Source organism: Ostrea edulis, chromosome 8 (genome assembly GCF_947568905.1).
Source record: "Ostrea edulis chromosome 8, xbOstEdul1.1, whole genome shotgun sequence".
NCBI classification, from domain to species: Eukaryota; Metazoa; Mollusca; class Bivalvia; order Ostreida; family Ostreidae; genus Ostrea; species Ostrea edulis.
Genome location: NC_079171.1, coordinates 17,893,761 through 17,917,606, shown reverse-complemented (window position 1 = coordinate 17,917,606; position 23,846 = coordinate 17,893,761). Strand labels below are relative to the sequence as shown.

Below are 23,846 nucleotides of genomic sequence, written 5' to 3'. Positions count from 1 at the left end.
TTTTCAAGATTAAAAAGATAAGATGAACATTTTTCTCCATACTTTATCCAGTTAGCCTTTGATCTTATATAGGCTCCTTTTGATTTATTTTCATAAATATCGTTTAATTCCTTTTCTAGATTTTTTTTTTCTGTATAATTTATTTCCTCCGGTGGACTACTTTCAATTATTTTTATTTTTTCCTCGATTGTCTTAGCCTTTTGTTTCAAACGTTTACTTCTCTTTATTGAAAATTCTACTTAATTAAATACTTAACGTTTTCCCAACGTTCGTGTGGACATTCGATAGCATTAATTTCTAATTCTTTTTCCATTAACATTTGATTTATGTTTGTACAGTAATCTTTATCTAATAAAATGGAAGTATTCATTTTTCAATATCCGGATCCTCTCTTATTTTGATTTATAATTAGATCTAATCTAAGTCCGAGGTGATCACTTAATCTATTATTATTTACTTGGGGGCAATTTCGTAGTGTTAAAGAATCAATAGAATAGCTAACGTTTTCTGATATAAAGGCGTAGTCAATTCTGCTGTATGATATATTATGTGCATTGCACCATGTAAAACCTGATTTATTTTCGTTCATTTTAGTCCAAATATCACTTAATTCAAGCTGTCTAAGTAGTAGAACTAATTGATGTTTACTAGTGTCAAAATCTTGATTTTCATCAAGTTTACAATTAAAATCTCCAAAAACGAGTAAATTTTCGGTATTAGATGCTTTTTTTTTAATCCAAGATTTAGAATTTGTAAAAAAAAAGATTTTCTATTTAGTACTTTGTTTGGAGCATATAAATTAGCAATAGTAAAAACAGTGTCATTGAACTTACTATTCAATAATATCTTACGCCCATCAGTGGATCTATGACAATTAATAAATTCAAAAGCAAGGTTTTGTCTAATAAGAATTGACACACCTCTGCTCGAGGACGAGTCTGAAAAGCAATGATAGCTGGTTCCTCGCCACCTTGCATTATATGAGTATTCCCTTGTTTCTATAAAATGAGTTTCTTGTAATAATACAATATCTATATCTAAATCTTGTAACCAATCATACAATGTATTACGCTTATTATAGTCATTCAAACCTCTAGCATTTAAAGAGAAGAATTTTAACAAAGGACTTGTGGTCATTTAAGGGCTAGTGTTCTAATACCTTAATCACTGTCCATCACCTTAATCACTGTCCATGTCTGACCTATAGTCTCCATCATCAGTGGTCAGGTTGTCACGTGACCGTTTGTTATTACCATCTTTCAACTGGCTAACAAAAGTCGTGATCTCCTGCTGCTTGTTTCTGGATGATTTTCGGGCTGGCTGCGTAGGTACAGAGTTGCTCCGTGGCTTTTTCAATTGTTTTTTAGCGACAGTTTTAATGATTTTACCAAGCTTGTTTAAGCCCGGCCAGGCCTTTGGGCGTGTATTAAGCGTGGCAGCTTCATCCAAACCGCTCCCCCAAAAATCGTCCTGTGTAGCTTCTACCACAGTTGTGTTAGGGTCAAGCTTTTGTACTGTATCTCTGAAAGATTTCACCTGCTTGAATTTCGCTTCAATAATTGTTGTCATGACCTCAACTTTCTCTGTTTCCCAAGACGAATTAGTCTTCACGACATCACCAATGCGCTTTGCTTCTAAAGCATTAGATGCGGAACGAATACGATCAGCCGCTGATATGTCGCCATTCCGTATTGCTTTTGTGAGCTGGAAGGCATGCCCTGTAGATTTATGTAACTCTCCATTAACATTTACATTAACAGCTGTTAATATTTTGATGAGGAGCTTGGTAGAGCAATTACTGGATCCAGCAATGTACATGTATCTTTGTAAGGGTTTTTATATAGTTTAGGAACCCAGTAACTCATATTCATTCGACCCATTGACTGGGATATTAATGTGTCTAAAACTGAAGCATTTGGAGTTCGTTTAAATAGTTGTAATAATGAGCCTTACAAACAAAGAAAATGTTGTTACAAACTTTGTCAGCTGGAATCAAAACATATTGCTCATGTAACCTAATTCTTTTATCACTTCTGGTTTACTAAACACAGATGGTACGTACTTCTGTTTTAATATGTCTAATGCGGGATTTTGATATTCTTCTTATGCTTTTAACCCATTCCGACAATGTATCAAGTTCTTTTTCATATTTAGCCCATCTTCTGGCATAATCTTCGACAGAATTCATAATAGAGATGAAGTCTGTCGCCAATTGAAAGACCGAGGTTCTCTGCATTCAGAACCTTTTAGAATAAGTGATTTGAGGTCTTCATTTTGAACTATATCAACACCACCAGTAATGACATGTCCAGTTGGACAACAGTTGAAAGAAGATGAAGAACAAGAACATGTTGGTGGATTACGTATAAGATGGTCTATATCTAGGCACTGCAAAGTTTGGATGCAATAGTAGAAGTATAACTGTAGGAAATATACAGGGTGTAGACTTGAAATAAGTGGGAATACACGACTGAACGAAAAATGTTGCTTATGTTGACGGTATCTATTCCTTTGTAAATTTGAGTTTAAGGAACGGCACGATTTCGATTTGCATGACCCGTGTTCATAATCCTAGAGTTCAGTTTATATATAGGTGATGAAAAATCCAAGTATAGACGTAAAACTCTCAATGGAACATAGTAAAGTTTTGTACGAATATGATGTGGACCTAATTGTCTGTTGACGTAAGGTAAAAGTGAATCAAACGTGACATCATTTATACTTGGTCCTTTATATGAACGATGTCCATGACTGCATTTCCGTCTTTGAGTATTGGGAAAGAGTCCCATCACATTTACGTTATTTCCTTGTGGACTAGTCACATTTTCCACATCATATACATTATCATTGCATCCATATGGAAATGCAGTGCCTAGGTTCCTGATCCAGTGATATTCTCGTTGTCTACGAAAAGGGGTACTTAATGTTGAATTGTTTGTGTGATGGTAAATTTTTTCCAAAATCCTTAAACCCATGGACAAGCTGGAGTGGTCCGGTGCATTAAGAAGTTGGTTACCACCATTATTTATTTGAAATCTGTGCCCCGATATTCTTTTAAGTGAACCTTAGTTTCTCCCACATAAATAAAGTCACACATGTTACACTTCAATAGCGTAGACAACGTTAGAAGATTTACAAGTCAAATTATCAAAAGATTTGGTTCAGAAACTACGTCCAGTGAGAGTACTATTAAATGAATTTCTGATGATCAGTATATCACAAGTTTTACAAGTTTTTGCAGAACATTTTGAAATCGAGCACATGGGATCTGAAAAGGAATCATCAAAAATATCTCAGTCTTTAATTTTGGTGTAAGAATTTTGGTTTTCGTACCAAAGCTGACAATTTGACGATTTTACATAAGACAAATCTTTGCTATCGTGAAGGATAATCCGATCCTGTAGGCCCCTGTGTCCCTTATGGACTCCACAGAGTGACACCTTTTTATGCACAGCCAGTATTGTTTCGTTATTGTGTATATTCATTAAGGAACATATATCGAGCGACAAGTGTCCTTGGGGACAGACTGTCAATTTTCTTGATTTTCTCCCCTTTCAAGGAGGCATGTTTCTTCATTTAAACAAACTTGAATTGCCTTTACCCAAGGATGACTTTTATTGAAATTTTTATTTATTATTTATTTATAGGGGAAAGTCGAAAACATTAAAAGTTTACGGATGGACAGACAGACGACCAAAATGTTATCAGGAAAGCTCACTTGAGTCTTTGACTATCCTGGGATAGTCCTGACTTTTGAATTTTTTATTATTGCTATGTACTCCAAAAACAGTTTGACCCCATGGAGAAATTAGGTTGCCCTGGGGGGGGGGGGGGGGTGTTCTAACAAACACTGCAGATTTGTAGCTATTGCGACGCTTAATGATACAACTTGTATCATTAGCGGTTTGGACTGCAAATTTGTGGTCGTATCATTAAGCGTCGCAACAACATTGCAAAGGGAACGATTAATGATACAATTGTATTATTAGGGAGATTGTATCATTAATTTAACGGTTTATACTGTAGATTGTATCATTAAGCGTAATTGTTTCATTAGCGGTTTCTACAATACAATAACAATAACCTTGTTCGTCACCAAGTGCATTTCTTTTTATTGTTTTTAATAATTTTAAGGTATAGTGCCTTTTCCTGTAATCTCTCCGACTCGTATGATTTTGGAACATATATATATATATATATATATATATATATATATATATATTTGTATAAATGCGACATTCCATTTAGTAACATGCTTAATATTTCATATAATAGGTGCCTATATTAACATTATTATTGTTATTAACATTAACATTGCTTAATATTTCATATAATCAGTGTCTATATCAATCATATATTTGGATAAAAACAAAAACCATTCTGGTGTAGTGATTTTTTTTTTTTATGTTTCCAAGTGTCATGCAACCGCAGGTACAACCGGAAGTTTACTGATCCAAGAGTGAGACCAGCGTAAGATACTTCGCAAGAATATACGCATATACTCGTGTATCCAAACAATTATATTTGTCACCGGTTTTGTTTTGGGCTAATTTCTCTGACAATTTACTTCCAATGTCAATGTCAGCTACAGAATAAAGCAATATCCCAGACAAATTGAGCTATTTCATTCAATTGTCTTTATATATCTTCTTAAATTTCCAATAAATGCCTTCTGCCCATGCATAAACCCCAGGTCTATGAAATATTGAGGAACCCATCCAAGCTGAAATAGGAAGAAAATAGAGTAAATTCATGGACATAGCGATGAGATAAAATCTGACATACAAGACGTGTTGGTCTACCTTCATATCAACTGCAAAGAACCAAAGAAAATTGCTTTTGTTGGAATTGTCTTTTTTTGGGATGAACACCATTCCTGAGGGATACAGGTGTCCTCTGCAATAAAGTTGGAAAAGTACTTTCATACATGTTTCAGTTTTGCGCAGTAATTTATATGAGATTAGTGCAAACTACCGGCTAAGTTACATATAGACGGTAAGTGGCGAGCGGCAATGTCACCTTAGTGCACATTAATTGCTAGAACTAGCCGAAGTTGAATGTAAATTTCCAGACAGGAATTACGAAGGACTTCTGCGAGCAGAATCTCAGCCGAGATTAGTCCTGTGGTTACGAATAAAGACCAAAAATGGACAAATTCTTGAGGTCATTAAAACCCCTTGTTGAATTTTGTCCACCTTGTAAAACACTTTTAATTCATAGCACGTATGTATTTATGTGTCTGTATGGCATGTCATACATCATTTCACCTGTTTTAACCAGAATTATTTAATTTTAAATTGGTGTTTACAAATATTGGTCACACGGCCATTTCTAATGCATACTCAGAAGACAAATCAAGTGACAGTCACGTGACCAGTTCGTTGGTCTTATCTGTGTAAATCTGTGTATTTTGTTATCATAGTACAGTGCTATACATGGAAGTAAATATCAAATACCTCTAGTAATTCGTTGTTTTTTCAAACCAAAAAATTAGACAGTTGGGCGTCCGCGCGTCAAATGTTTTCCAGTAAAATTAAACGGAGGTGAAATAAACACTCAAATGAGCTTGATTTTCTTAACTTTTTAGCTTTTTTATGGAAATAGATTACGCGAATATCGAACCCAATTAAAAGTTTAAGGAATGTTTCAAGCACTAGGTTTTTTTTTTCAAAGTCAACAAACCAATGATGCTTTGTATCTTTTAGCTGTTATATTTTTAGCTGTTATATTTTTAGCTGTTATATATTTAAAATTAAGATATATATTTTGCACTAAACTGTTAATATTTATATGAGGTGTTATTTTAGGTGCGAGGATAGAACACACACTTTTATGACAAATAATTATTTCCTAATTAGATGAATAAGAGTCCCTTCCCAGTGTCTTATATGAATCAGCCGTCAGACTTATATCAATTGTCATGTACATATTTCATACTCAAATTGTTAATATACTAATTTCAATATATTTACCTTTACTATCGCCTGGGACCTCTTGAAGCCAAAGCCCTCCCCCCCCCTCCCCCTCCCCTTTCGCTCCTTTAACACAATGTCCCTAAATACCATATCAAATCCAAACCGTGCATATAAGACCGTAGCTGTATTTATTATACTTTCATGTAAAATACTCGAACCTGATTGGTCGAGAAGCATTTGAAAAAACATATTGTTACCCTCAGAGAACAGAAAACACGCGCCCCAGGGTGATAGTATCTAGCAACGGGTAACAGTACTTGACAACGGGTGATATTATAAAAAAATTATCACATGCGTCAAATTTATGCGCGTACGGTTCGCCGTAGATTGCTAGACGACGTCGTTTGAGCGTTTGTAATAAACGCGAGTACCCGCATCGAAATACGAAATATCGCATGACAGTGATTGATCAAATGTCAACAGACGTAAGTTTTTCTGCTTTCCAGTTTACATAACATTCAGTATAATAAAACAAATATTGCATGTAGTTGAGGGTAACATTGAATTTTTCATCCCTCGAGAAAGCATTGTCAACCTCGGCAACGCCTCGGTTGACAATGGTTTTCTCGGGGTGAAAATTTTCAATGTTACCCTCAACTACATGCAATATTTATATAATAATATTCGGGAGGGTGTGATAAAATTTCAGATAAACCAGTATTTGCACTATGTGAGAATGTTCGTTAGAATAAATCCATGTTAAATTCACATACATATCCACCCCAACCTTATTTTTTTCTGATCTGGGATCAATACATTTATTTTATTTAAACCTATGTTTTGTAAATACATACATGTTATTTTCGTCTCTGTTAAATCTCGTTATCAGTGATTTATATTTCATCTTACAATCGCTGATTTTTTTTTTTACTAATACGTAAGTAAAAGAGACGAAAAATTAATGCATCATAAATAAAAAGTGTGTAGATCTCAGATCAGAAAAAAACATAATAAGTGGTGTGGGGTGGGTGGGTCGCATAATCCACGCCACAGGTGCATGTGTATACATAAACTACCCCCATTGGGACTCCACCACGTGCGACTTCTGGTGTAATATCGAGTAATCTTTTGATATTGCTACACAAGGATCTAACGAAACTGCATACGGAGGTCAAATCCACAGGCACCTGAAGTGTGGATAGCTTGTATAGATCTTATGTACATACCCCCCCCCCCCTCTAGAATGAAATTATTTTATACAGAACTTAAAATGTATCCAAAATATGTTATTTCCTCACCGACCACCCTCACAAGTCGTTCTGAATAGTCAGTTTCTACTGTATGTAAGCTTTTGAGATGATCACTGACTTGTGAGATACTAATATATGCACAAATATGGCGACCAAATATTGGCGCACGTTAATAAGTTTTGAAATATTGCAAGAATCAATCTTTAAAAGTGGAACAGAAAGATGTGTTAATAGCTGTGCTGAATATTGAAGACTGGGGCAGGTTTTCCTACCCTCCGCGCCCTGTGGTAAATTAATCACCTGTCGAATTACATAACATCAACCTTTTCCTCTGTAAGTTTTAACTTCAATCTATATAACTTCTTGTCAGATTTCCTCTGTAAGTTTTAATTTCAATCTATATAACTTCTTGTCAGATTTCCGCTGTAAGTTTTAACTTCAATCTATGTAACTTCTTGTCAGATTTCCTCTGTAAGTTTTAATTTCAATCTACATGTATATAACTTCTTGTCAGATTTGGGTGTTCCCTTCTCCGTCGGTCTCTCTTACAACAAATGAAAATTCACACAAACAACAAATATTTGTCAAACTATACATTCTTTGAGGTGTCCTCCATGTGTCTGGCACGTTATTACCGGAATACTTTGGCAGTTATTAGTAACATTTCAGAGTTCCGAATGACCCAAGTTTGCACCGTTCATTTGATAGCTGATTGGTTAGACTAAAGGCTCACTACATTTTACCACCGTATATATGCGGTTTTGTTAGATCCTTGTGTAGCGATATATACGTGAGCGGATCAAAGGATCTAATTTTAATTGTGAAGTGACATACGTGAGCGGATCAAAGGATAACTTTCTTCAGAAAGTGACGCACAGATTACAACTAGCTGAAGTTGCGTCAGGTTGTGACCATATTGTTAATGAATACATCAAATTCAATTCAATTCAATTCAATTTATTTCGCTCAAACCATGTTAAACGGTACATGAGGTACAATAAATATAATGCAATGTACATGCAAGAAAAATCGTCAGAGGTTCATATATGGAATAATACAGCTTTCTTAGATACCAGAGGGAAACATGAAATACAATGTATGTATAAATAAACATAATAGTAATACGTTTAAGGGGTAGCAGAAGAACAAATCAACGTGTGGTTTTATGCTGTCTTTTTATGTGAAATTGTTTAATGCTGTTTTTGAATCAGGTATTTTTCCTAGTGATTGGTTGTGCGGGCAGATAATCCTTATTTACAAAAACAAAGAAGACGAATCACTGGCTGCTAATTATAGACCCATTACTCTCTTATCATGTCTTAGTAAATTATTTAAAACTATTGAAATTGTTGATGAATTCAAGTATCTTGGTATGTTTTTTAATAAAAATGGTTCATTTACCAACAATATAAAATATCAATATGACAAAGCAACTAGAGCAATGTTTGATGTGCTAAAAAATGTAAGCAAAATAACTTATCAATCAAATGTCAACCTGACCTTTTTGACAGAATTATACAACCGATTTTATTGTATGGTTGTGAAATTTGGGGTTTTTCAAACACTTCCATAAATTGAAAAACTACATACTCGATACTGTAAATATATACTTAGGTTAAATCAAAATACTCCGAATTATTTTATTCATGGAGAACTTGGAAGATATTTTGTCTATAAATATTAAAACAAGAATAATCAAATTTTGGTCAAAAATTATTTTATCAGACAATAGAAGAATTACAAAAATTATGTATTCACTTATATGTAAAGATAATATCCCTTGGATAAAATGCATTAGAAACATTTTAAATGGGTGTGGATTGTCATATGTATGGGAAAATGAAGCTTTTTTAAACACAGACTGGTTAAATGCAAAGGTATTATAAACACTGAAGGATCAGAGTATACAGAAATGGATTAAACTTTTATGTAATTCGTCAAAAGCAATTAATTATTCCACCTTTAAAAATGAACCAAATTTTGAATTTTATCTAGATGAACTTCCTAAAAATAAAAGAGAAATACTCTGTAGATTTAGAGCATCAAATTTTAAATTACCTGTAGAGACAGGACCATGGTTAAACATTCCAAGAAATGAAAGAGTATGCACTTTATGTAATAATAATAATTTGGCTGATGAGTTCCATTATTTATTTATATGTACTGATGAAACTATTAAGAAATCAAGATTGGAAAACTTAGATAAATATGATACAAATAGACCAGATAGATATAAATTTAAACAGCTTCTTAATTAATTGTAAAAATGTTATTGTACTTAAAAGATTATGCAAATTTTTAATGGTTATAAGGGAGAGGGCATGTCCTCCATGTTAACTGCATGCTATGGACAATATTGTATTATATATTACGAATTATTTCTCTACAATACACATGTTGTATTTATTTGAGAATAAATAATTTTGTTGTTGTTGTCCGAGTCATGTTGGGATTCCCTTCACGCGCGTGGGACTATTTATAGACGCCTAATTTAATCTTCTCAATGTTTTCTTTTACATGTTTTACATGTTTTCAAGCATGTCAAATCAGGGAAAGTTAAAAACTTTAAAAACTAATTCATCTCTTACACATAATAATATATGAGTATCGGGACCATACAACTTTAGGCTAGTTGTATTCGGCGTATCCGCGCGTCAATCGTGGTCAAAGTTTTTCAGTAGAAGTTTGCTGTGGTAGTACAAATGCATGTTGCATGATCCATGCCCCTAATTGATTCAGGAGTCATATACATATGATAGAAAACAGCGCAAATGTCATGAGATTGATTAAGAGGTAGCGAGAAACCAATGACAGTGTTTCTTACGGTAAAGAGGTGGGGTTAAAGGAATTTCGACTTTTGTCAGCAACAATCCTAAATTGTTAATGCGATTGAACTCTTAACTTAACCAATGAGAATATAAGTCACCATTTGGCACGCGTCGAGAAAGTCATGCCTTACGAAAAGACCAAGCAACATACATTTGTACTAGTTAATAAACACATGAGCTTGATTTTAACTTATCGCTTGTTTTTTTTTAAATGGAAATAGTTTACGTAAATATCGAGCCCAAACAAAAAAACAAAAAAATTCTGAGGAACGTTTCAACCAATAAGCTTTTTTCAAAGTTAACAAACTAATGATACTTTGTATCTTTTAGCTTATATATATTTGATAAAAATATATATGTTGCCCTAAACTATTTATATGAGAAATCACAATTTTGGATGTGAGGATACAACACACGGCCGGTGGTTTCCACTTTTATGACAAATAATAATTCGATAAATAAATAAGAGTCCCTCCCCAGTGTCTTCAAATATTAAGCAACCGACAGACAATTGTTACACACATAATTCATGTTCAAATTGTTAATATAATTTTTTTCAATATGTAATAACCTTCATTCACGGTAATCACTCACTCACCTGAGCCCACTTGAAGTCAGATACCCCCCCCCCCTCCACCCCCCCGCCCTTCGCTACTTCAATACATTTTCAACAAATGCCACATTAAATCGAAACCGTGCATATAAGACCCTAGCTGGTATTTGATATATTCGGAAAGGTGTAGTTTGTAGTTTGAGATAAACTGGCCAGTATTTCCACTATATATGAGAATGGATTTAAATTATACATTGACGTACAGTTAGAATAAATCCATGTTAAACGACAGTCCTTGCGTCATGGGTCATACAAACAACCCTTCCCCCCCCCCCCTTATTTTTTCTGATCTGGGATCCTTTTTACTTATGTTTTGTAAATATATACTAAAGAATATTGAAAAATGTTATTTTCGTCCTTGTTACATCTTAGTAAAAATTTCGTTATCTGTGATTATATTTCTTCTTACAATCGCGCTGAAAATGTTATTTTTACTAATACGTAACAAGTAAAAAAGTTTGTACAAAAATGAGTTGGTGGGGGGGGGATAAAAAAAATTTCAGAACAATGATACTAACCTTCGTTTATCAAAATGTACATAAACTCGGAAAAATACAAGTCAACTGAGCCGCTTAATGATTCACTTAGCGACAACGACGAAGCGTCTACATGTAGCTATAGACGGTCGCCATCTTAACTCGTTGTCAGTTTGTCTTAGTTCAACAGAGCCTAGCCTATTTATTAAATTATTGTATCGAAGGGGAAGTTTGTCATGACAGAAAATATGTGTAGACTATGCATGCAATGCGTATTTCGCTGCCCTTTAGAGATCGACTTTGAAGTCGCTTATCTCCGACAGATTGAGAAAATACGGGAAATTGCATTGTTTAGGCCTAGATCTACCCAAAGTAAGTCTTCAAATATCAGAAAATGCAATAATTTGCTCTGTGAAAATTTCTACTACATGAAAACTTACCCTTGCATGCAAAGTTGTTACTAATAGTAAATCCAACACAAGAAAATATGTAAGCAAGTGAGAAATCGCGATCCACATGTCAATGTGACTGACGTCATACATGTGGTAAATTGCGACGTATGATTTTTTTGTTTGCTTTGTTGAAAGGTGGATCAGCAATGAAACACCCCCCCCCCCTTTTTCCCCAGTGAGAAATGTATTTGAAAATGAACAGGACAATTCTTACTCGGTAAATCATTAATTTAAATTTAATATCTTTGTTTTAATCTATTTTAAAATTATTCGATCATTATACAGAGATGGGCGGTCCTTCTCTCACTCGTGCGCTCCGAGCACTCGTGACAGAAGGACCGCCCATCTATTATTACTCGGATGCTAGAAGATAACCATTACAACTCAAACCAAACCAACTTGCTTCACAATGAGATGCTGCGATTGACCTATTTTCCACAAGCACCTAAAGTGTGAATAGCATGTATAGATCTTATGTACACACTCCCAATAAAAAAATGAATATGTGATTTTCATACATCGTTCTGGATCGTTACTTTTCTATAAGCTTCTGAGATGACCACTTGAACACTAATATATGACAAATTAATGTAAACAAACAAACATGGGGCTACCCACTTCAAGGCTGATCCACGGAGTGTAAACCACAGGTGCTTGTGGACAGGACTTCCGGTACCCCCCTTCTTTTATTTTTAAATGTTCAATTCCTTGGGTATTTCGGACGTATTTTTGATAAAATATGTAACTTCAGAGGTTATCTATTTCAATGGAATACACAAATCTCGCATAGAAACCGTTTTTAAAAATGTCATATCACCGATCATAATATATGAACAAGGTGTGCAACTCAGCCAGCGACATGTTGAAAAAATCTACACCTCGCTGAGAAATCCTATCGAAAAAACACCAATACTGCATATACCAACTGAAAAGAACGGTCATTCTAAATCTACTGATGATTCGTGGATTAAATGCATCGCTATTTGGTGCGCAATAACTACTTCACACCGCTCAATTTCATCGTTTTAACCTCGCCACTTCTCATTTCTGACTATAACGAACGGAAGTTGTAATGCTGGAATATTTCTGTCGCAGCCAACTATTTTTAGAACGAGAAAACCCGGGACGAGGTCTTCCGAATACCATTAGCTACACGAAAAGGAAAGAGAATACCGATCAAAATATTTCAAATCGGTTGTGGAAAGACTTTAAAGACATGCACACTTACACATTATTGGAACCATACCACTTTTGATATATCCAATATACTATCATTGTAAACTCTTAACCCTATACGATATGATTTGGATCATAATGGTGTTGACACAATGCCCCCCCCCCCCCCCCCCCCCCCCCCCGAATAACCTACATGAGTTGACTTTATTGTGTTTGCAAGACATTGCTGATAAGCAGTAGAGTTTCAACCAAAAAGTCGAATCATGTATGTTCTTCGGAGAATGGTGGAGGCCTGAACCCCTGTCATTAGGTCATACTGAACATATCGATGTTTGATTGTAATTATCTAAAATGATATTGGGAGTGGGGTAGGGGTAGAAGCGGTTAGTTTTTTTTTTATCATGATGTGAACTATACACAAAATATGTGTGCGATGCATGCACAAGTGCTGGTTGTTGATATTTGTTTAATCTTATATTTAAGTTATAACATAAAGTTTTGACATTCCTTTATCAATTAATTTGTTACCCCCCCCCCCCCTACTTTTTATATTTTTAATCGAATTTGGATCTGATCATATGTAAGGGGCTTGATAAACTATTTTGTTTCTTTTTAAAAAACAAATGTTAGCCAATGCTATATAGTTGGCCTTATAACTGAAATGTGGAACATTGTCAATATATTGTGCTTTCATGGTTCTTTCTGATTTCCATGATAAATTACCTACCCAACACTATGAGGTTTTTAATTATATTTGTGGATGTGCTAGTCTTTCCACAACCGACTTGACCAGTTAAATGAAATTACATGTATGACCCTCTTTGGCTAGACTTGATTACTATGATCGGTATTCTCTTCCCTTTTCGTGTAGCTAATGGTATTCGGAAGACCTCGTCTCGGGTTTTCTCGTTCTAAAAATAGTTGGCTGCGACAGAAATATTCCAACATCACAACTTCCGTTCGTTATAGTCAGAAATGAGAAGTAGCGAGGTTAAAACGATGAAATTGAGCGATGTGAAGTAATTATTGCGCACCAAATAGCGATGCATTTAATCCACGAATCATCAGTAGATTTAGAATGACCGTTCTTTTCAGTTGGTATATGCATTATTGGTGTTTTTTCAATAGGATTTCTCAGCGAGGTGTAGATTTTTTCAACATGTCGCTGGCTGAGTTGCACACCTTGTTCATATATTATGATCGGTGATATGACATTTTTAAAAACGGTTTCTATGCGAGATTTGTGTATTCCATTGAAATAGATAACCTCTGAAGTTACATATTTTATCAAAAATACGTCCGAAATACCCAAGGAATTGAACATTTAAAAATAAAAGAAGGGGGGTACCGGAAGTCCTGTCCACAAGCACCTGTGGTATAAACAGCTTTACCGAAGGAATTTCGATGAATATCTCAAATAGTTAATGTAGTTCTACTTGTGTCTTTCATCCAAACCCAAAATGTCATCAATTTTATTAGTCGTATTTTATGTTTATTTGTTGCCCCCCCCCCCCCCCCCCCCCCGGTTTCCTTTGGATAGTTATATAGGAGTGTAAATATCGCCATATGATAAAACAATTAATGACTTTTACTTACTGTGAATTTTGCCTGTGTTAATATCATATTTCTTGGATTGATATATCTGTTTATTATCTATTTGTTATATAATACAGGATTTCTGCAGCCCTGATATGAACACAGGCACGCGCCCTTTATTACACACCCTGTATTGATACAGGGTGTGTAATAAAGGGCGCGTGCCTGTGTTCATAATATACTCCGTGGATCAGCCTTGAAGTGGGTAGCCCCATGTTTGTTTGTTTACATTAATTTGTCATATATTAGTGTTCAAGTGGTCATCTCAGAAGCTGATAGAAAAGTAACTATCCAGAACGATGTATGAAAATCACATATTCATTTTTTTATTGGGAGTGTGTACATAAGATCTATACATGCTATTCACACTTTAGGTGCTTGTGGAAAATAGGTCAAAATAGGTTCTGATCAGCACCCTTTATTATACGTTTCTGGAACACCTCTGTAGTTTTCATTCGGAGTACCTCGGAATTTTTCCGCTGGAAAGCAGACGATATTTGTAAACAAAATGGAGAAAGGTAGAAATGGGAGAGAGAACGTTAGAATCTTTAGCGAGACGAATTGGAGAAGTAGATGAATTGATAAATGAAACTAAAAAGAATGGAAACAGTTTCCCTGGTGTTGATGGTGTTATCTAAATTGTTATTTTATTTCATAAATTCATTAAATATCTTCTATGAAATACATTTAATCGGGTTTTTTTTTTTTAAATTATCCGTCAATGACTCTAAAAATGTAATATGTTGTACGGTGTCACCGTTGAGACGAGCGAAGCCATTAACATCTTGCAACACGACTTTTATCCGCCTCTTCATTTAACGCGGGAAATATAACGCAGTGGATGTAAACAGTTACATTGTGACGTCATATTAGCTGCAATTTTTTTCTTCTTCTCTCAAACCAAGCAAAACAAAACGTTTAAAACTTTGAGAAAGCTTGTCTGGAATTTAAAAAGGTTTATGGTACTTTCTAAACAATCTAATTATTTTAATTACGGGTTTGTCAATGAATTATACCGCAGTGACGGCGACATTTTCCAGAAGCATTATGAGTAATACTAATATTTTTTCAGCTGATGAAGAGCAAATCACGTGACTCATATGTGCAATCATTGGAGCGAGCTCGTCGCGTCGCTTCGCGGTGTTGTACGGTGTGACCGTTGAGACGAGCGAAGCCCATTAACATCTTGCAACAAGACTTATAGACATTTTATCCGCCTCTTCATTTAACGCGGGAAATATAGCGCGGTGGATGTAAACAGTTACATTTTTACGTCACATTAGCTGCAATTTTTTTCTCTCTTTCAAACCAAGCAAAAACAAAACGTTTGAAGCTATGAAAAAGCTTGTCTGGAATTTAAAAACGTTTATGGTACTTTCTAAACAATTTAATTATTTTAATTACGGGATTGTCAATGAAGTATACCGCAGTGACGGCGACATTTTTCCAGAAGCATTTTTTTTCAGCTGATGAAGAGCAAATCACGTGACTCATATGTGTAATCATTGGAACGAGCTCGTCGCGTCGCTTCGCGACGCGAGCTTCGCTCGCTATTACTTACTGATAGCATAATATGTATGTGAATTGTGGTCACTATTTTCAAACATATGATAAAAACAACAATACATGGCAAAATCTGCATCATACCCCATATCAACCCTCGACCAATATCAGCCCTTGGGCCTACGGCCCTCGGGCTGATATTGGAGTCTCGGGTTGATATGGGGTATGATACAAATTGTGTCAAGTATTATTCTCTAAATATCAACCTCAACAAAAGTCAATGACAAACTTTCGACTTCATAGTATAAGATTATAAGATGAACAACTTCTTGAAATCATGAACCATTGCAATCAATCATAACGTAAGATTTCATTCAGAAGTTTGATTATCTCATGATAAAATTTTGATGCTTACATCACAATATTGTCCGGATTTGGATATCGAGGTGCTGTCATTGATGACGTAGCAATGATAAACATTCCACTGCTGCTTGACCACTGCCTGACCAACAATAGTGACCGGGAGGACATCAGACCAGCTATCTCGTGCATCGTCTGGCGAATAATGTCCGTGCAGGAATTTACTTGTTCCAATTGCTGGAAGAATAAGACCGTGTTTGTCTAGTCTCTATGTCTCAATTTTGTATTCTTTACAGCGTTTATGAAATTATCTTGACGTTTTTATTTAGATTTTTCTTCTTGTTGATATGATCATTTTAGAATAATTAGTTTCTATTCAGAAATGACCAGTCATAAAGTTCATTAGCTTGAACACACATCAAATGTTTGTATTAATATATAATGCATGATCAAAGATTAATTATTCTTCCTTGTTACCTTGACTTTTTTCATGTCTTTATTCCAGCTAGCTGTATCTTCCACATTCATTACCATATCTTCCCACAAAACACGGGCACTGACATTCACGTCTGCCTACAGAACAATTAAGCACATCACCGGGTTTTTTCCATAATGTACTGTAATACAACAATGTATGCACGTGAATGCCTTCCATAAAAATTATACAGTTTAGGTGACAGATAAATGTACCTACTTCGATGCGATAAATTTTCAGGCCCCATTTGTCCATGTATTTGCTGTGAATGGTGATGTTCATTGAGGAGTCGTCATCCTCTAGCGCCCAACCGTTGTTGTCTCTCTCTAGCTCCAGTAGACCTACCGTCGCCTTTGTTCCAGCCATGTAGAACTCCAACTTCTCATCACGCAGGTTCTTCCCAGAACAGTGTAAAGGTACCCTCCATTGCTTTCTAGGCAGGGATTGTTTTGTTGTACCTTTCTCCATTGTTAATGGTGCTGTCATTTCTGCCATTAGTAGTGCTGTTGTTGTATTTATCATCAAGGGTGCTGTTGCGGTTTTTGTCAATGGTGATGATGTTGCAGTTTTTGTCGATGGCGATGTTGCTGTTTTTGTCAATGGTGATGATGTTGCATTTTTTGTCAATGGCGATGTTGTTGCTGTTTTTGTCAACGGTGATGATGTTGTTTTTGTCGATGGCGATGTTGTTGCTGTTTTTGTCGATGGCGATGATGTTGCTGTTTTTGTCAATGGTGATGATGTTGCAGTTTTTGTCGATGGCGATGTTGTTGCTGTTTTGGTCGATGGCGATGTTGCTGTTTTTGTCAATGGTGATGATGTTGCAGTTTTTGTCAATGGCGATGTTGTTGCTGTTTTTGTCAACGGTGATGATGTTGTTGTTTTTGTCGATGGCGATGTTGTTGCTGTTTTTGTCGATGGCGATGATGTTGCTGTTTTTGTCAATGGTGATGATGTTGCAGTTTTTGTCGATGGCGATGTTGTTGCTGTTTTGGTCGATGGCGATGTTGCTGTTTTTGTCAATGGTGATGATGTTGCAGTTTTTGTCAACGGTGATGATGTTGTTGTTTTTGTCGATGGCGATGTTGTTGCTGTTTTTGTCGATGGCGATGTTGCTGTTTTTGTCAATGGTGATGATGTTGCAGTTTTTGTCAATGGCGATGTTGTTGCTGTTTTTGTCAACGGTGATGATGTTGCTGTTTTTGTCAATGGTGATGATGTTGCAGTTTTTGTCAATGACGATGTTGTTGCTGTTTTTGTCGATAATGGTGCTATGGTCGTTTTTATCATAGGTTGTGTTGTTGTTTTTATCTTTCGTAGTGCTGTTGCTGTCGTTAGTGGTGGTGGTTTTTGTTGGTGGTGCTTTGCTTTTGTTTGTTTTGTTGTTGGTAATGCTGTTGTTTTTATTATTGGTGATAAGTTTGTTACTTTTGTCATAGATGGCGATGTTGGTTTTATCTTTGGTGGTGCTGATGTTGATTTTGTTGTCGGTGGTGTCCTCGTTGGTGTTGATTTTGGTGGTGGTGGTGGTGGAAATGTTTTTCTTGGCGATACTGTTGTTGTTTTTATTGATGGTATTGTTATAGATTTTCTTGTTGAACGAATTGTTTTGGTCAATTTTTGTCTAAATCGAGAATTTGTTATTCTCTTTACATTTACTTTCTGATTTAACGAATGATTGGTTGTCTGTAGAGATTTATACATTGGACGGGTAGATTTTCTAGGGTACTTAGCTGTTGCACTAGTGTGTGCATCTATAAACTGCAGCGTAAGTTGAGAGGAATGTTTAAACGAGGTTTTTCTCGGCTGTGACGATGATTCAATTAATTGAGGTAATGAAAACGATTTTGACTCTTCGAAGCTCCAATTAGTAAATATCAATGCCCTAGTAGTAGGTCGGAAATGAGAATCAATGCTTTTCGTAGTAGGAATCGTGATGTAATTCCTAGAAGATTTATATATTTCATCAGTTGAATCTGTGTGCCGACTAGAATAAATCTGTCCTGTAGAATTATAGGATGACTGTCGCAGAACTTTTCTTGGCTTTGTAGCCATGGAGGTCAACGTTTTCAAGATGGAGATCCTAGATTGTGAAGAGTTAACAAATGTTTCTTTAGAATATCCATCGCTTAATCTCATTGCTTCCACAGTGCCGTCTACCAATTTATTAGCTATCAAATCAGATGGCGTTGTAGCATTAACGCCATATAGTAGAGATGAGCTGCTTTTCAACCTTCTTTCTGATGAATTTGATGGCTTGTTTGTAGCTTTTAAAGATCCCACTGCTGAATATAAATCATTATATGCATTTGAATCTGACGGTATCGCTGAATATAAATCATTATTTGTATTTAAATCTTATGGTATCGCTGAATATAAATCATTATTTGTATTAGAATCTGATGGTATGGCTTATGATTTTTCTGATAGAGACTTTGTCCCTGAACTTGACATTGAAATTGTGTTTCTTGAATTTTCTTTACTTGCGGAAGAAGAAACTATTGTGTGAGCATAACCGCTATTCACTGAACCGGTATATACCGATTTGATTTCTGAGTGTGAACCTGTCGCTGTTTTAGTTTTTAGTTCACTGTTCTACAAAAGTGTATTTTCCATAATTACCATTTTCTACCGTAGTTGTATGACTTTGTTTAGGTTTGTTTTTTATATCGTTGTCTCCTTTATTTGCTGTCAGTGTAGTGCCTTTTCCCCCTATCGCTTGGAGTCCACTATTTAGTTCTGCGTCCTCTTGAGATGTGCGCTGATAGTGAGATCTACCATGATTATGATAACAGGTACATGTATTAGTATATATTATTGACTGTCATTTCAAAAGTGATTTTAATTTGGATAAATTTGTTTTCAAGAAGAGCAGTCACATTTATATGTTACATCCGCAACGTAAACATCACCAATGCGGTTGTTGTTTTTTGTTTAATCTTTTTCTTACGTCTTCAGAATGTCGACTATTCCAAAACTGATGACGAGGATTGCTATTATGGAGATAACAGCCAGAGGAATCCAACCTATGTTCAAAAATGTCAGGAACAAAATATTGTCAGGGAAAGTGATATTACCAACATATGTGCAAACTATTTCAGGTACAAATTATATGAAGATAAGTGAAATGTCCAACCTACGCTCAAAATAGATCAGGAACAAAATGGGTCAGGACAAGTGAGCAATGTAATTCTAAGATGGTTTACATATGAATACAAATATCAAACCTTTCAAACTGTCGGAGATGAACATATACTTTGCCTTTTTCTTGTCCGATGTGTGATCATCTAAAAAAGTACAAATTGTGCATATAATCGAGTCAGACTATTGATAGTGAGAGGGTGAGACACGGAGTGGGGTTTCAACAGTAATTGTGATGATCTTATTTGCGAATACAATCTGTCGTGATGTCGAATCTTGTCTGACGTGTTTCATATCAATTGTTAGGTCGTTCCTTAAATACTGCTTTTGAATAGTACTCCTGAATTATCAGGAGTCTGATCAGCAATCTCCTAGATAAGCTGATGTGAGATTCCATGTAATGTGTCAAGAAATCTGATGTCAGATAATAGATGATGCTCACTCCTAGATAAGATGAGACGCAGTGTATCAGGAATCTGATGTCAGTACAGCTTTTAGTTATGCAGTAAAGCAGTAACCTCCTAGACCAGCTGAGATTAGATTTCAGACAATGTAAGAGGCATCTGACTACTCATTGATATTAAAATCCTGAGCTTATCTACGACTGGTTCTATCTAAATAAGATTCCTGATGAAAAAGTGAAGAAAACCAATTATCATCAAGTAAGCATCCACTGGTCACTGGTCACACCCGCCGTCACTGGTCACACCCGCCGTGAGCACTATATGTTGATTATGTAAAACCGAATAATATCATGTCAGCTCATCTAGAAGCACCCCAGCATGCTAGAGATTCACGGGCAGATACTTTTGGCTTAAACTCTAGCATCAATTGTAAAGATTCTTGCTGCTGAAAAGGCCAGAATGGGAATGGGCTGTTTAATAAGTATTCAAATCTTTATATAAACAATTTAAAGGTACGTCTTAGTATAAATAACGAATATTTGATTAGTGATGTAACAGGGAAGGTAATTACAGATACGGTTTGTGACATTCTATAATTCGATACGCCCATGGACACGGCGGTTGTTTGTTTTACGTCACAGGCTCAGCGCTCAGGGCCGTAGCAATGAGGGCTCTCTTTAACGTTCGCCTGCTGTGACATGAGACCTCCGTTTAAGGTCATATAAATACCGAACGTTTGGCGAAGGAGCAGTCACTACCTATGTTTGACCCTGCCATGACACAAGCAGGGTTCGAATTCACGACCTCCCGGTTATGAAGCGAACGTTCTACTACTGAGCTACTGCCACCGGTCTGGACACGAAGGAGATTTGACAGTTTCTGTCTTTTCAAAAAAGTATTAAATCATCCATTGTAAGTGCAACTGTAGGGTTACGTTTGCGTATGACTCAATTACATGCAGAACTCTTTAGGTGGAAGGGGAGAGTTTTTGGTTTTTGTTGTTGTATTTTTTAGTTCTGAAATGTGGGTAGGGGGTATACATCAAAGTCAGATTATGACAGACTAATGAAAAATCCTATTTCCCTTTTGAGTCAATACTTGTATTTCATATTAGTGTAATTAATAAATTATGACCCTAAATTATATGTAATCTATACATATTGGCTGCTGGTGCACAAAACATACTCTGAGCAGGTGCCCCTTTCTCGCTTCGATTTTTTCATTTGGACTACATCCGCATCACTCAAACCCCGTCAGGATTTAGAAACTGTGCACAATCAAGAACTATTCTTAAAACTTTACCTTTCAATTGGGGCCATCCACCTTCCCTTTTTTGCTTTTCTCTAGCAGTTGACCACGTGTCTTAGATTCGCATTTGTACCCACCATGGTGACACCTACATATTGGATATCATTTTTTTTTTTTTATTAAATGGGCATTAGCTGTCACCAAAAATTGAATTCGATAAAAAGAGGGTGTTGCACCGAAGCAGGAATTTTCCCTAAACAGAGCTCCGTACCAGCACTCGTGATGTAGAACTGACCTTCTTTCATATTTATACTCATTGCGTATTTGCCATTTAAATACCTGAAGGATTCCCCAGTACTAGGGACAAGCCTAATACATTTTATGTGTCGATACATTATACATGCAGTCTAAGATAATTTTTGAAATCGTGAAATTGAATTGTCTTCTTTTTTTCTGAATGTCAGATACATTGTATACGAGTGTATCAAATATTTGATATTCTATACTACTACTACAGTCCAAAAGCTCTTATACTCGTATGTATTATTTTCTACAACCAACAATTGGCGACTGTACATGACTCTAGTCAGAAAACAAAATATGGGAAGTTTAATACGGATTAATAAAGTTCAACATTATTCGAAGTATATGCACCTGTAAAAATTGATTCAATATAGCAATTTGCTACTGGAATACATATAAACTCAAACTGTTTAACGGTTATTTACCTTGTTTGGCCTTAAAGTTTTTCTTCCAAAGCTTTGCAAAGTTCACAACGGTTTTTCATAAAAGGCACCATGCCTTTGTCAACAACTTTCATTCAGAAAAAAAAACTTACAAGTTCTCGTTAGCAGCCTTGACTATTAAAACACAGGTATTGCATGCTGTGTTCCGCGTGTTTATCTTACGTAGTTTTATTAGGTTGAGGGGAAAAAAATGTTTTTAGTAGTCATTAACATATATTCCTATGCCATTGAGAGATTTTGAGAAAAATGTTTGACATCACTTTCACAGCTAACAGCCTCAAATCATTTTACACATTTTTACACACCTAATATCACTTCAAATATGGGCATTTCCCTATATTAAGAAAGTTGTCATGGGCTATAGTGCGAAACTATCCCTTGCTTACTTTAAAGCTGAAATGAATGCTTAAATACAGTATAGTTCTCTGTTTCCGCCATATCAGATGAAAATTTATTGTTGGTTGGTTGTATATTGTTTAACATCCCGCTCGAGAATTTTTCACTCATATGAAGACGTCACCATTGCCGATGAAGGGCTGCAAAATTTAGGCCTATGCTTGGCCCTTATGGCCTTTGAGCAGGGAGGGATCTTTATCATGCCACATCTGCTGTGACACGGGGCATCGGTTTTTGCGGTCTCATCCGAAGGACTGCCTCATTTAGTCACTTTTTACGACAAGCAAGGGGTACTGTGGACCTATTCTAATTCGGATACCCACGGGACTATTCTATTGTTATATGTATCAGGGTTTGCAAGGTACAGACCCCAAAACGTACTACTACACTAGTGGAACGCTGTACGAACGCTAAACGGTTTAAACGGAACGCTTCTCAGCGAGAAGCGTTCTCAGGGTTCTGATCAAGAGAGGAACGCTTTGGACCAAGATGGGAACGAACAGTTTGGCCTAAATTTCAAATTCTGCATTTCAGACTCTCTCGATTCTCTTTATTTATACATAGATATTGCGGGAAAGAGAGAAATTTCCTTGCATAAATAAAAGTTTAATTTAATTAAAATTATGTATATTTTAAAAAGGAAGGAAGGGGGATGATAGTAAATTTGATACTTACGTGGTTTAAATTCCACGTGGGAATATTTGCATGTATCTAATGTAAATCAATAGAAAACAAACTTTTTTATTAAAAGATAAAAATCGCATCAGATCATTTCGTGTCCGATTTAAATAACAGTGTCACCCTTAACTAAAACATGTTATAGAAATAACAGTGTCACCCTTAACTAAAACATGTTATAGAAATAAGTGTCACCCTTAACTAAAACATGTTATAGAAATTTTCCGATTACTCAGATGATTTTTTTAAAAAGGGAATTCAGTTTGTACATGTATTTCTTGTAACTCATAACTATACAATTGTACATTACAGTGCATAACTATACAATTGTACATTACAGTGCATAACTATACAATTGTACATTACAGTGCATAACTATACAATTGTACATTACAGTGCATAACTATACAATTGTACATTACAGTGCATAACTATACAATTGTACATTACAGTGCATAAATAAAGTTTTTAAAATACACCTACTATAAACTACTGTACAATAATTTTTCTAGTATGACCTTGAAGTAGACATGATATTTGTACTAAATGTAAAATGCATGGTTTCTTCTCAACCTCAAGAAAACAGTGA

At 35.5% G+C, this 23,846-nt stretch overlaps 3 protein-coding genes and 1 long non-coding RNA gene across 4 annotated transcripts; 1 reads left to right on the top strand and 3 right to left on the bottom strand.

The window, feature by feature from the left end:
- Window positions 1–1,179: 1,179 nt before the first annotated feature.
- On the bottom strand, window positions 1,180–1,818 carry LOC130049620 (uncharacterized). The gene has a single exon (XM_056147475.1). It carries the CDS (start codon window positions 1,816–1,818, stop codon window positions 1,180–1,182), a length of 639 nt encoding a protein of 212 aa, XP_056003450.1.
- A 14,402-nt stretch (window positions 1,819–16,220) lies between these two features.
- Window positions 16,221–17,010, bottom strand: LOC125662799 (steroidogenic acute regulatory protein, mitochondrial-like). The gene is made up of 3 exons (XM_056147474.1): window positions 16,864–17,010; window positions 16,647–16,742; window positions 16,221–16,406 (listed from the first exon to the last, which is right to left on the bottom strand). Exons 1-3 carry the CDS (start codon window positions 17,008–17,010, stop codon window positions 16,221–16,223), a joined length of 429 nt encoding a protein of 142 aa, XP_056003449.1.
- Window positions 17,011–17,077: 67 nt separating this feature from the next.
- On the bottom strand, window positions 17,078–18,398 carry LOC130049619 (glycosyltransferase-like protein gnt13). Its single transcript, XM_056147473.1, has 2 exons — window positions 18,347–18,398; window positions 17,078–18,006 (listed from the first exon to the last, which is right to left on the bottom strand). The coding sequence occupies exons 1-2, from the start codon at window positions 18,396–18,398 to the stop codon at window positions 17,078–17,080; spliced, it is 981 nt and encodes a 326-aa protein (XP_056003448.1).
- Window positions 18,399–19,272: 874 nt separating this feature from the next.
- On the top strand, window positions 19,273–19,899 carry LOC130049446 (uncharacterized). Its single transcript, XR_008797944.1, has 2 exons — window positions 19,273–19,439; window positions 19,603–19,899. It is a non-coding gene; the product is annotated as an uncharacterized LOC130049446 (long non-coding RNA).
- The last annotated feature ends 3,947 nt before the right edge of the window (window positions 19,900–23,846 follow it).

What these genes read in the sequence shown, in the direction of transcription:
- LOC130049619 (XM_056147473.1), bottom strand. Translation starts at nt 18,398, where the DNA reads ATGCACACACTAGTGCAACAGCTAAGTACCCTAGAAAATCTACCCGTC. An exon ending in AGAAAATCTACCCGTCCAAT is followed by an intron (nt 18,007 to 18,346) that starts GTATAAATCTCT and finishes ACAAAAGCAAAG; the next exon opens with CACCACCAACAAAAACCACC.
- LOC125662799 (XM_056147474.1), bottom strand. Translation starts at nt 17,010, where the DNA reads ATGGCTGGAACAAAGGCGACGGTAGGTCTACTGGAGCTAGAGAGAGAC. An exon ending in TGAAAATTTATCGCATCGAA is followed by an intron (nt 16,743 to 16,863) that starts GTAGGTACATTT and finishes ATTGTTCTGTAG; the next exon opens with GCAGACGTGAATGTCAGTGC. An exon ending in AAGACATGAAAAAAGTCAAG is followed by an intron (nt 16,407 to 16,646) that starts GTAACAAGGAAG and finishes TTATTCTTCCAG; the next exon opens with CAATTGGAACAAGTAAATTC.
- LOC130049620 (XM_056147475.1), bottom strand. Translation starts at nt 1,818, where the DNA reads ATGTACATTGCTGGATCCAGTAATTGCTCTACCAAGCTCCTCATCAAA.